Raw genomic sequence first — 14,136 nt, forward strand, 5'->3', positions numbered from 1 at the left:
CGATATTCGGGTAGATTGACAGGACTTTTTGTTTGGCATGGATCTAATTCCAGTTTAATGTGGAAACAACAATATTCGTAATTATGGCAAGCGTCAGTTTAATTATAGGTTATAAACCTCCGTGCTGTCAAGGCTAAGATGGCGGTCGCAGATTGAAGTATAGTATGGTGCATGGACAGTTTTGTTTGCACAGATCCAGTCATCATTGCTTTCATTTTATTGAAATACCATCTCAAGATGGCACTCGGGCTGAACGTGGGCATCGGCGCGTACTCGTTCAGCGAACTCTTCAGGAAGCAGCTTTGTTTTGAATGGTAGGAAGTAATTCTGTGAGGATGGACCCGATTTCTATATGTATTGGGGCACAATATTGGGGGCAAATACATGTATACGTTTATTCTACAGGTAGGATGTTCCAATTAGTTTAAAGGGAAGGAATTATTTGGACCACACTAAGAAGGTGGACAGGAGACGTGCCGTTATACTACAGTAGTATGAGTGAATTATTGATTGGTGAGTGTTGCATGGATTAATGGCGATACTGAGTGGGATCTATATTAAGGGGTACTTACAATGGGACCTGCTATGCGTTCGCTTTTATTTATTTAGATTTGGATGGACTGATGCTAACATTGAATTCGTATACTCCGGATCTGGGTCAGAAATTGCAACTGGGAGATAAGGTAGGCAACCGGCAGTGATGTACTTAGATTTCGGCACTCAGGTGGATAAGCGGATTGTTTATATTCTTCTGTTCAGAAGAGGAATACTATATATTTGTGGACATTGACAGGTATCAATTGTTTTTTGGTGCTATTATTAGGAACAACACTTTAGGTGTTGGTTGAATGTGTTCTGTGGGAGTGCACTGTGAGGTTTTTAAGTTTCCATGCTTCGCAATGAGCTGATGGTTTGGTAATTAGGTTTTATTTACACTGGACCCTAGTTTTGATGGGTAGCTGAATTGCGCATGACACAGTGACTCTATCCATGAACGTCGTTTGCCTTGTACTGTAGTCTCATTTGTATTCTGTCTAGCATGGCTTCATATGGGATGACACAAAAGTAACCAATTTATATATATGGCATTTTGTAATTTGATACTTACTTATAATCATTTAGAGACGAGTATGCATGGCGTTCCACCTGAATGCCACAACATAAGTTTCAATATGATCAAATATACATGTCACCAATAATAGGGTTGTGTGACAACATATATGTATTGTAGTTGTTTTTACAATAGATATATTTTCTGTTTCTTTATCCATGATGAAGTCATAGGGCTGCACTCAATGTGACGAAACACGTGTTGACTATAAAAGAGTGTCCAGAAGGCTTAAAATAAAACCACCAAAGAAAATCTGATGTTTAATGATTATATATATATATATATATCTATCATTTACATTTTGCGTGTGCTTAAGGCTGTTACAACATGGTGTTTAAGTGAATACTCATTAATGACAATTTCTTTTATTGCTCTACTCTGTATGTCATTAGTTATATTTATTTTCTTACATAGTATAATCCCTTCATGTGCGGTTTTTGGGTGTGGAAAAAACCTTTGAAGGGAAGATGTGTTGTAATATGCTAGTAATTATAGGTAGTATGTTCCTACACCCTTTTCCCCTTCAGGACATTGGAACATTCCAACAGTTGGCCAGAGAGTTTGCCTTAGAATGTTGAAGTATTTTGATCTGTGAGGAGTCAGACAGGTGAAGAGGTGGAAATGTGTAATAAAGGCAAATCATCTGGAACCCGCGTCATGTACTAATTATAACACCTACCATTTACGTGCAAGTGTGTTTGACGGCTAATTGATCATGTAATGCGGTTTGTGCTCTCTTGCTCTTAGGGGCATTGGGAAGAAATGCTCCTTTCTTTGGGGGGTGTCGTGGGTGCTCCTTTGAAGTAATGAAAGAATGGTTTTTTTCCTGTTTATTAGTGTCTAGATAAAGGCATTTTGTTAAAAAAAAAAAAGCTTTTAATGTGAAACACTTGTCACACTCCTTAGCGCCAAGACGCCTCTGCATTTCTGCGCTTTATAAATGTCCTACTTACTTACTAAAGCGTCTCGCACATATTTGTAAAATTTCATTTTCAAATAAATACTACTAATTTGAACCTATGGTATTTAATTAAAATACATGAAATTATAACACAAACCAAGAAGTGGGTGCATTTAAAAATGTGATTCCTAACCGATACTGCATGTCCCTCTTTTTCAACCCTGCCTATTCGCTTTGCTCTTGAGTGAGAATAAGGCTGTGACACTGATTTTGCTCTTACCCTCTTTTGGCTTTAAGCTTTTACCAGACCTAAACAGCATTGTGTCGACTTGGAATTCACTTTTGAAACAAGAAACAATTGATCAAGGCGATAAAAGAAAAGACAAGAAAGCTGTTGCCCCTGTGGAGGAACCAGGTGAGGTGCTAGAAAAGCAAGGGGTGCTTTTATTTTTTGAACATGTCTTTATTAGCATTTCTGTACACAAACATGAACATGTTTACGAGAGCAATAAGTAGTGTAGCATGTAGTCCTCAGGTCCTCCTCAGTAGAAAGAAAAAACAGTGACGTCCATAGGGTCTGATTTTAAGGAATGTCATTAGGAACTTTACTTTTCTAAAGGGGGCGATTCACAGATGTATTCACTTTGAGGGACCTGGGAGGGATTAGTTGCTCCGTATTTAGTTTTTCTCTCCTACAACTTGCGCCTCGGTAAGTGGTGTGCCTCAAGGAGATAGCGCAGCCTGCACATCTCGTTGTGTCCCATTAGTGCTATCACCAGTAGTGCCAAGCAGGGAGTGCTTAAATAGTATATTTTTCTTGCTCTGCAAAAGCAGTACTCTTTTTAATGGATTTTGCCTTATTTAAAGGAACTGCGGTTCAGATACATTTTGTATCTTTCCACAAACACTTTTATTGTGTTTTTTCTTTTCAAGTGCAAAATACACATGGGTCGCATGGTTTCACGTGCCCAAGATTCAAATCATGCTCACCCCTCTGCTAATGAGGCAGCTTTTTTTTACTGTGCTATCTATTTTTGGCTGTGAAATGTACTTTGAACAATAGGCGATAAATATTTTCTTTGGCTACAATAGTGACTTGTCCATGGTGGTCGGTACCTTTGTTTCATTTGTATTAACTTTACCATTATATTTTCTTTTTAGGCTTCTCCAGTGATGATGCAGAGACGACCCTTCTGAAAGCCAGTATTCTTCACACTATATGCCTTTACCAGAAAGTTGTTCCTCACCTAGTAGCACATAGCAACTTCGATTTTAGCAAACTTTTGAAAGGTATTTCTTTATATGACTACTTTCTGAATCTTGTACTCTAAATTCTTTTTTCACACAGCCTCTCATATATTTAGTTGGTCACTGTTTTGTTTCTACTTGAAAGCGAAAATACAAGCAGGCTGACCTGATGACTTGGGCGCACGCAACAATAGATCCAATATGTGGCCTCTCCCCCAGTGTCAGACATCTTTCAGAGGATCATTGTTACAAAACAAAGTGAAAGAATGGCATATATGTAGTATGAAGTCGAGCTCTGAAGGTACGACTGACACTAAGAAGTGTATTGTCTTAGAGGAAAACACTAATCAAACTAACACTCGCCCTTCCTTGAAGAAAAAAAAAAAACCAATAACCTCCTCCATGAGTGGCTATTGGAGACGTAATTCTATTATGGAAACACTTTAGGTGCAATGTCTGATAACTGTTTGCTTCTAGGTTGCTTCAGATTCATAACTAAAACATTTGCAAGCAACTAGATGAACTAATGCGGTTGAATGAATGACATTGACATTGAGTAATTAATAGAAGTGGGACAAAATTATCATCTGAAACTAGGTTCCTGCTTGCATCAGTGTATTGCAAGATCCAGAGTAAGAGAGAGAATATTGTGAAGTATAATTTGCAGTCAAAGTAGCTCTGTTTGTCCATGTGCTTGCTGCTGGCATCTGTGCAGTTTGCAAGTCATAGGTTCAAAACACTATGACCACTAACAGCAACGACTCCGCCCCCCAACGCCGTGCCTAGCTGAATGGTACCCGAAGGCGAATTATATTGGACCAGTGTCCTCCTTACCTTGGACGCGTATCTTTCCAAGACTTCTCAGCGAAAGCACCCAAATGGCAAAGGTCTGCAGGCAACCATGGAAGACCCACCAGAGCAAGAGAAACAACACCATCAAGAACATGCTTTCCAAGAAATGGGACAGGTTGGCAATTCCAAGGAGGAGAGTAACTAGAGGCATGCCGAAGCAATCTGTTCAAGCTTCAAGACCAGAACACGGATCGATGTTATCATCTGGAGGATTTGGAGAACAGGTCCCACAGATCCAATATTTGAATAAAATGGGTCACTCTGCAGTCAGACTCTGGTAAGCTGGAAGACTACGTCCTTTGCCTTTTCTGCCATATGGTATCGGCGCTCGCCGACAAAGAAATAGTCTTGGACCACACACACACAGCTTGCTGCCTCTCCGGTGCCCCAGGGACCCCACAGGATATCTTAACCTGTCTTCACAATTATCACCAACACCTTGTTGATTATGGCCAGGATCAGGGATCAGTCCCCTTCTAGGGAAAAAAAGTTTAGCTCTACCAGGACATCTCTTATATGTCACTGCATCGGCGCAGGGCCTTGAAACCAGCTACCGCCTTCCTCAGGGAGACAGGAATCTGCTACAAATGGAGGCACCTGTTCTGCCTTATCTATGCCCGGAAGACGCACGTGGTCCACAGTTAGGCTCGCCCTGTCTTGGAGCTGGAGCAGGGGGAGTGCCCCCATCATCGCAGCAGCAGTGATCCCACTTACTGCCTGACCGTGCAATGGGATGGCCTAGACCTGCGGCACGAAAGAAAACTGTCAAGTCCCCGACTGGTGAGAGCCATAGAGTGTGGTCGACTCTGCTTCAGCAACCACACCAGAGGGACCCGTATTCGGACCTCACCACGGATTGATGCTGGTGGTTGACATGACTCCTAGATGGGCTGAGGAAGCAGTGATAGCTGCTCGCTCCGTTGAACAGGGGATCCCTCTGCCTCCACCGAGAGGCTCCACCCCACCGACCATCAGCTGAACTCCCCTGCGAGCCACCAGTTCATATCATCTTCGCCCCTGGGAACATACTGAGCTCCAGTCAGTAATTTTCTCCCCACAACGGTTTTACGCCAGTGACATGGACCCTACTTACACAACACATCGGACAATATGCATTTAAGCAGTTTGTTCCTCTAGTTTATTTGTTCCCCTGCACCTACGATGCTCACAACCATTCCTGACTCGCTACTTACTGCACGCTGCTCAGACAGACCCGCTAGAGCAAGGGGAACTTAGCTGTGATGTTGACCTATCCCTTGCAGCGTGCTAGGGCCATCAACCTGGCATTATGCACAGTCAAACAGGATCTCTTGTCGAAGTGGGTCATGGAGGCAGCGCCGACGCACATGGACTAGCTATACAAGTTATGGCACCTTCGGGGCATGGAGAAATTGACGACCTTCGTCGAGCATAAGCTCCCTCAATTCGAGAAATCCTGGGGCCCTTGCCTTCGGCTCCTGGCACAGAGCTTTTGAGAGCTAACCTGCCTTGCCCGGTGTACCTGCAAGTCCTCCGCCTCCCAGCAGAGATCCCCAGCCAGACCTAGCCATCCCACTTTGGCGACCCCTTGCTTTGACTGTATTGAGACATTAACGCCAGCGAGCATCGTCCTCCCCTTCCCTCCTTGTTCCTACCTGCTCCACCCCCCAAAGCCCCACCCCAGATACCTGTGGATGTTTGAATACTTTCCCATTCCCTTTTCCACTCCCACCCTCTTCTGGTTCTTTTTCCTCGCTGGCCATTGGTTGTAGGCGAGTCAATATGGTTTTGCTTACTCTTTGTGAAAATCAGTAAAATCGATTTAATCCTAAAACATTATGGAGCTGTTTACTGAGTATTGTCCTTCTAAGGCTTCAAAACATTATCCCATTATTAAGCACCAACATAAAGGGCAGACAGTATGAGAAAACAATTGCAAAGAGAAGGAGTTGTACACAGACACCCAGCAAGCTTTCTTCAATTTACACAGGGTCGTTTTGACAGTATCAACATGAATAGTTTAAAATAATTTCCAACTCTAAATTCTAGTGTGAGGCTGACTGGAGTATTGAGGCTATATTGTTGTCACCAAATGCCCTGTGATTTAGGCATTTTTAATTGGTCATCTGAGCTCTTGTCTGGGAAAGGTATAACTTAATTTCTGCTCTGCTTCAAATCCTGTTTCTTAAGGGTTTCTCTCTTAGGTAATCCATCTCTTTTTTCAGGGCTCATAAGAACTGCCATTGTCGTCTTACACTTTTAGATCTGAGCCGTTCCGCGATCTGGAAGAAAGGTTGCACTCATTCATACGAACCATTGGCTCAGGTTGGGTCGAAAAAGTCAGCTGGTCACTTAGGAATGCTAACTCTCTCCTACATCCTTGTAATCCTCCAATTGCAGAAACCACAGTATTTGCAGGTTTTGCTCTGTCCTTAACTAACTTCTCTAGCGTGGTATCCTACATCCGTGCTCTGAAGAAGACCTGATGAATCCCATAAGCAAAATTCTTCCAACAAATCACTCTATAATATGTGCTGAAACAACTATCTTTGATTAAGCACAGGTATTAAAAGTAACTTTTGCCTTAAATTACTGTGGATAGCAGTTAAGAATACTATACTAACATGTTCTCATTCAAAAATGATTTCCACCATATTATGTTAAGTATGCTAAAAGTAACCTAAAAAGAAAGTACCTAGACCAAGAGCAAAATGGTCGAGTAGCGCAAAATATTGCCAATTTCGTTCTCTGAATTGCCCCTATTGAGGTTTTTTTAGTCTCGTGGTAAAAACACATCTGTTTCAAGTATGAGACTTCAAATTTTATGTTCACGTGCCTAACAAAAACGCAGAAACCTAAAAAAAAATGATTGCGAAGATACATTTTTTTTGCAAGAAAATTGTACACTTTTTTCACTACAAGAAATCCTCGTATTAATCTGCTTCCTAAAGTCTTAAGACACATTTTTAAAAAGTCTAAAAATTGAGTTTAAGCATGTTTAGTCTATAATATTTATATTTAACAAACACTGCAATTAAATGCCAATTTGGACTGATCAGTTTACACATATAATTCCTTACTCAAGTCCCATATACAGATAACCCATGTGTGAGGACGATATTGGCAAGACAGATGTCACATAAAAGGTAAAGGCTTCTGTGTGCTAAACTCATTCACTGCTTTTTGTGGAAATGTGCGAATGGGCAAGTAATTACTGCCAAAGTAGAAGGGTATTCACACCGATATAGGACTCTGTGAGTGTTCATTTATACTAGTAGGTCTAAGCTCAGATGACCACAGCATAGGGTTGTTCCTGATGACTCATTTTCTTAGAACACAAAGAGCTTCTGTCCCCTCCTGCGTGAGGTAGAGTGCTTTTTGTCCTGATCACAAATCAAGAATTGCACATTATCGAACTGGCAGGATAAGTGCACATGGGGTCGTCTGCTTTCGTTTTTAAGCAGTGGTCTTTAAAAATATGAACCCCATTCAAGACTAAAAGGTAATATGTGCTTCTTGATGTAATTTTCAACATTTCCCCTCAAATCACCTTCTGCATTTACTCAAACTAAGCAATAGTAAAAATGTGCAAGCTTTTTGGTAAAGACAGGAAGAAGCTATTTAAGCCCTATAAAACATTACATTAATGTTATTTTAGGTTTTTATGGAGAGCCTTTACATTATGGTAGGATTTTTCGACTGGCTGTAAAGCAATACTAAAAAAAAACCTGCTTACATCTAAAAAAGATGCATTCTTAGAGAAGCTGAAGAAATAGCCATGTTTTTTTTTAGATTTTATTTTTATTTAACATGATCACAATATGAAAGGAGGAAGGCTGCTTTTGAATTCAAAGGCATTACAAAGGTGAACTTCCCCAACAAGAGGAAGATGAACCAGCAGCATAGGAAAAAGATGACCGCTGAGAAATCGGTTTAGCAAATGTGCAACACAGACCGGTCTGGTTTAACAGTTTCAGCCATGGCTTCAGAATGTAGGCAATAGTCCTTGGTAATAATCTGAAAAGATCTCAAAGTTACATACTGCAAATGTCAGTCATAGAGCTGTTCAGACAGAGGGTACCTCTAATAGAAGAAGCCATGTTTTCTAGATTTTTTCGGAACTGAAAAAGATCGGAAAACAGTCCTAATTCCAGTGGAAGGGCATTTAGTCTTGTGGTGCCTAAAATGGAGAACACCATCTTCTTTTGACATTATACATTTTGACAATCCTTTCAGTTAACCCATGTTTATTCTACTGCTTGCATCCTAAGCATATACTATAGTTACATCATGGGTACTCACAAACATTTTCCCCAGGGGCCACAAAGTGTATAGTCTGTGGTGTGACTGAGGGCTGCAGTGATGCCTGTAGGGTGGCGGTTGGGTGATTTGAGTTTGTAAGGTAGGTGTGGAGTAAGTGAAGCATGTACATGTAGTGGCTGAATTGCACAATGAGAAACCAGAAAGCTTGGGATCAGCCCCGGCTTCCGTACTTGACCACATTTTGTGATCCTAGGCAATTACTTTTTTTCACTTTGCTTTCTTTTCCTTCTCTTGTGTTTGATTTAATAAACTATGATGTTGTCCATTTATAATAGTAACTCATGACAACTGACTTGCCTCTTAGTTCACTATTGGCATTGTTGTCAGGGTCGGTGGAAGCACGAATGTTTATAAATTCATGTTTGAAAACTGTCATTTAAAAAAAAAAAAAAAGCTCAATGCAGTGATATCATCGGATGTACTAAGGTGAAAAAATTCTACATGTTAATGATATACAAGTTTTTGAATTTCGAAGAGAATTTATCATACTTTTACTCATTTGTTGTTAGATGTTTATAAAAATTGTCTTTAAAAAAATAAATAAATAAAAAGCGATGCAGGACGTCTTAGTTATTCCCATTCTGAACGTTCGTGCTGAGTCTAGTAAACAGCAGACTAGTGTTGCAATATTCACCAAGGGTCCGCATGAAAAGGCCAGGAGAGCCACAAGTGGCCCCCAGGCCGTACTCATAGTATCACTGAGTTACACTATGATTTTTTAAATTAAAATTTTGAAGTATGAACAAAGGAGCGTGTCTTTGCCACTAGCGATGTTGTTTCCTCTGGAAAAGAATTTGTCTGTAGTGAAACTACATCAAAATGGCTCAAAAGCTTAAACATATACATATATCAGCTTCTGGGGTGAATGGACCAATGCCTTTGAACAGACCAGGAACTACTGTTTTGCCATTGAGTGCTCCAAAGATAACTAACACTTTTTTGGTTAATGGTAAAAAGCAAGCATGGTCTCCCTGTGCCATATATATTTACCAACTTCAAATAGATTAGTGCCTTATCAATAAGACCAATATTGTCACCCGTGTAAGCCTTGTACAGCATCAATATTCTCATCAGCAGATCATTCACAACATCCTTGACAAATAGATAGTCATTGGGGTAACCCATTGTCAGCTATGCCAATGTTGATGATCAAAACAGCCTACTCCTCATTAGCATCAGTAAAAACGTTCAAACAAGAAATCCAGTTCTTCAGCTGTATCACAATGGTCAGTCTAACCTCAATTGCCACCTCGTTTGTGACAACTTTGTCTTCAGCCTCTGGTTTATGCAGTTGGTGATTCCTCCAGTGACAGGATGACTCCAGTTAAGGTGCTGATTGACGAGGCATTGCCAGATCCTGACCATTGGACATCTGCTTCTTAACAGATGACAAGAAGGCGGAATATTATGAGTAGAGTGCTCACTTCCAACCCTCACTCTGTTATGATCACCCAACATTGATGTCATTTTCCCTGCATTCCTGTGCTCCAGGTGCCATCACATTATTTGGCATCACTGCATTCCTTTTTCTGAGGGGCACCAAGGATTCTTGATCATATCTTTCCAACCACCGTTGATACGTTCCTACGAAGGACCTTGCCCAGTGCTGAGTTGCTGATGTTTCCAGAAACCATCTAACAAAACAACTTTAATGTGGCCATGCCAAAAACAATGTACTTCTCATCAATATCCTTCAGGTGTAGATTTCGGAGAGGGACTCTGCCTTTTAGCTTTCACAGTGCTTTGTGTTTCATGTACGCCATCTGTGAAATGGAGCAGTTCCTTCAGTAATGATTTTAATTCACGTATTGATTATCATGGTCAGAGTCATTATTCTAATTTGCCTTTTGCTCTTGTGAAACTCATTAGCAGCAAACAGATGCCAGGTGCCAAACTTGCCTGCAGCATCACCCCTAAAGAGTTCCTCCCTACCTGTGCATTTATTGTTTCTGAGAGGGACATCTCACTATGGTTGTGTAGCTTTTGGCCCTGTGAACCACTTTAAAAAAATAACCTCTATATGTTAAGGATACCACCACCGGGCACATGACGAAAATAACCATCAAATGCATTGTATGAAAACACTCATTAAGCGCTATTTAATGGAAATAAGATTTAGCCCAGAATTTATTATTTTATTCATATTGTGCACTGAATTGTATCTTGGACCAGCACAGAAAACGGAAGAGAAAGTCCAACATGGATTATTCTTTCCTAATTGTTATTGGCAGCTGGTTTCACAGGCTGTTGCTGGAGACTAAGAAAGACCTGCTCCATGAAAACTCATTTTTTATTTCTTTAAACATTAATTTTACATTTACCCATAAAGTAGACTATTTTTGTATTCTGTACCCATGCATTTTTAGTGGGCAGCTTGCATCAGACGCAGTGTAAATGAAACCATTGGGTTTTGTCTTTAACACTAAAGCAATATGAACAATATAATGGTTAGCTGTTGTACTGTCAGGCTGCCTATGCTGATATGACCCAATCAAAACGACCTACGGAAAGATGGGCAGTGTCCAGCATTAGATTGTTGTCAAAATGCTGACATGACCAAACTGTTTTTTTAAAAACTTTATTTTTCATGTTTTTACATAAACAATTGCACCATTCATTAGAAGAAACATATAGCGAGCATCGACTGCAAAGCATACACTTACCAGTTCCCATTATAGTTCATCCTTTCACCCATTTTCAAAATAAATGTTTTTATTTTGTGTAACATCAAAGGAACAGCAATGACAGCACTGCCACGTGGCAATCACCAGCACAAAGCCCCTGTTTTGTTATGTAATGCATTAAATGTCCATCCAGTCCAAGCATGCACATTGCTACACTTTGATAGATGTCGTGGCACATCTCTCCTCTAAACAACTTTAGTTTGCCATTCGGGTGGTGGGATATCACCCCAAGTGCTGTCAGTAGCCATGAGTCAAGGTCAGTATCCAAAAGCATATCTGCCATTCTTGAAGGTCCTCTTGCCGCTTGTAGCATAGGGAGCCATATCTGCTGAGCCAGTAGCCATTCCCTGGCTTCACCAAGCCTTCATGCTATTGGATGGGAACCACCCAGCTGCGTCCAGTGAATCATAATCCTACGATTGCCAATAATAACGCTAAGGATACAAATCTTCACTGCAGTTTTCCCTTTTTGTACATGGGGTGCAGGCCTAGTTTCAGTGTTTTAACAAGTATTCCACTCTTAGCCGGGTATCATTGCCCGACAATCAGTCACCTTTGTCCTGTAGTTGGCTTTGAATTCAAAAGCAGCTTTCCTCCTTACATATTCTGATCCCTATCTGTGCTAGTGAAGCGTGCTAATTCATCATGATCAGTAGTTTGAGACATGATAGCATATTCAATATTAAAGTGGATCTAGTGAGAGTAGTGTTTCTGCATTTTGTGCTTTTCTTTTTCATTTTTTTAATTAATAAAAGGGAAATGCCCACATCTGTTGGCTTTTTGGTGTCAAGATTTAATTTAATTGACTTTTGTCAAAACTAAACAGAAAATCCTGGCTATGAATATGCCTGTTGTCGTTTTTAAAACCCATTTAAAGAATTTGAAGTTTCTGAATTTAAATGTTTCATACGAGTAAGACTTCAAAGAGGATACCTGATGGAGAACAAGGATTCTCTTTTATGCAACCAGGCTTCAATATCCACTGGTTTAATGCCTACAATGTTATCACGCTGTATCAGGCCTGTTAGATTGAAGGGTTTGTTGTTCTGATGGTGTGCCCCAGCTAGCCTATTAAAACAATACATGGTCGCCCCATCTCTTGTGCCAGACTCTTTCTAGACTGTCTAATTCAATTGAATACATTTTCGAGTCTAGTCTGCTTCATCCTATCTCTCTCTCTTTACTACTGTTTGTAAGCTTCTCTGTGTACAGGCTTCTGTCATGTACGCGATTTGATGGAACTCTAGAAATTGCTGTCCTCTTTTCAAGCTGGGTTAACAGTTAGGGTTCAGCTCATAGACCAATGTTTCATTTTTATTACATTATTATGACACATTACTTGTCACACAGAGGCTTCTTGCTTTCCTGAACTAGGAAGCAGCTCTGATGTGATCTCCTGTTCAACCATCACAATACTGTAGTTGTGGCCAAACTATATACGTGTCTTGTTGAATTTAGAAAAATGATATGAAATGAGACACTGAAGGAGTAGTTGAGCAGCCTTGTAGGTAAGATCCAGGTTGGTAAATAAGTGTCTGGGCTGTGGCCTTATGTCTATGCTGTAGTGTATTTATAAATTATCTAGACACTCTTAGTATGTCTGGAGTTATTGTTCGTTAATATGTGATTGATACACAAATATGTCTAAAGACCTTGTCTGTTTGTAGCATCCTCAGCTCGTCACACTTGTCTCATAAATATCCACCTGTGGATATTTAACTACTTCCTAATGGTGAACCCACAAAAGCAAATTTCTGATCACTCTCGAAATCAAATTATGGCTATTTTGTACAATTGGATGAATTGAAGCTGGAAAGTTTCTCCCCATCACTATATCCTGAGGTAAATGTGTTGGACTTCTCGCTTGACAATACCCTATCACTATCCAAACACGTAAACTCATCACTTCTGCTAATTTTTTTATCTATTCCTTAAAGAGAATCCTCAATCTTCTATCTCCAATCCAATTGTAAATAGAAGTGTATGCTTTTTTATCTCTCTAATGGACTTCAGAAGCAACATTCTGGATAGTATTCTCAATCTTCCCTCAGCCCTTGAAAGTAGTCTTCATTTGTTTTTGGGTGGGGGGAGAGTTGTCAATTTTGATTTTACTCTTGTTACAAGGGAAAGTCTCAAGGATATGTCTAGAGTCCCCACATTATCAACTGTTTTGTTTTTGTTGGCTGGGGCTTTTAATATGTTGGTGATCGATTTTTAGGTCTCGGGACCATCCGGTCGGCAGACCGGAGATTTAATGTCTTGGAGAAGAGGGGCTTGCACCCGCCCCTCTTCTCCCCTGTTCTCCATTGGCTGGCCTCTTGAATGCTGGCCAGCCACTGGAGAAGAGGTCAGTCACTCCGTTGAAGCCCCGTCTTTTTCGGATCGGGGGGCATGTTTTTTGCGTTCCGTTTCGTTAAACTGCAAAACACGCCCCCGAATCCGAAAAGGACGCAGCCTTTCTCCGAGGCATTTCTGCTCTGCCTCGGAGAAAGGCGGTGGTGTCCCGGCGTCCGGACGCATTTGTTAATTGCCAGGTCGCGATCTTCTCATTAGGTGCGTGCTTGTTCCAAGGGCAGTTGAAGCCCTTCCTGGGTCCCTCTGCCCACAACCACAATACCAAAACACAACACCTACACGCCTCGCTAAGCCTACTCGAGCTTTGAAGCTAAACTCGCGCACACATCTGTGGGTAAGGTGACAATCTTCAGTGTTGTTTCTTTAAAGATTATAATGCCTGTTGTAGTGTGTAAAGATACGTTTCATGTCCAGCTCTTTGCCTGGCGATACCATATGCAGTGCAATTACGCGGATCGCAGCCTGTAACTCACCGTCAGCACAGCTCGGACCCAGAACTCAAAGCACATTGCATCAGCTTAGAGCAGCACTCCAGTAGCAAAGCCGGCAGTGTCACAGCGAATGTGCTCCGTGCGGAAACCCCTCCTTCCTTCCGCCTCATCGCTGTCTCAGCCCCACGTGTATCAGGCCATGATGTTCGACTTAAGCACTTACTGACACCGTTGTCGCCTGGCATTGCTTGT

General features: G+C 41.1%; 1 protein-coding gene across 1 annotated transcript in view; it reads left to right on the forward strand.

The window, feature by feature from the left end:
* The window catches only part of URB1 (URB1 ribosome biogenesis factor), an 801,240-nt gene that overhangs the window by 245,545 nt on the left and 541,559 nt on the right, over positions 1-14,136 (forward strand). The window contains exons 12-13 of the mRNA XM_085623119.1: positions 2,310-2,427; positions 3,174-3,302. Coding sequence (XP_085479245.1) covers positions 2,310-2,427; positions 3,174-3,302 — 247 coding nt within the window. The remainder of the gene's footprint in view (positions 1-2,309; positions 2,428-3,173; positions 3,303-14,136) is intronic.

The sequence above is a fragment of the Triturus cristatus genome, chromosome 8 (genome assembly GCF_964204655.1).
Source record: "Triturus cristatus chromosome 8, aTriCri1.1, whole genome shotgun sequence".
Lineage (NCBI taxonomy): Eukaryota > Metazoa > Chordata > Amphibia > Caudata > Salamandridae > Triturus > Triturus cristatus.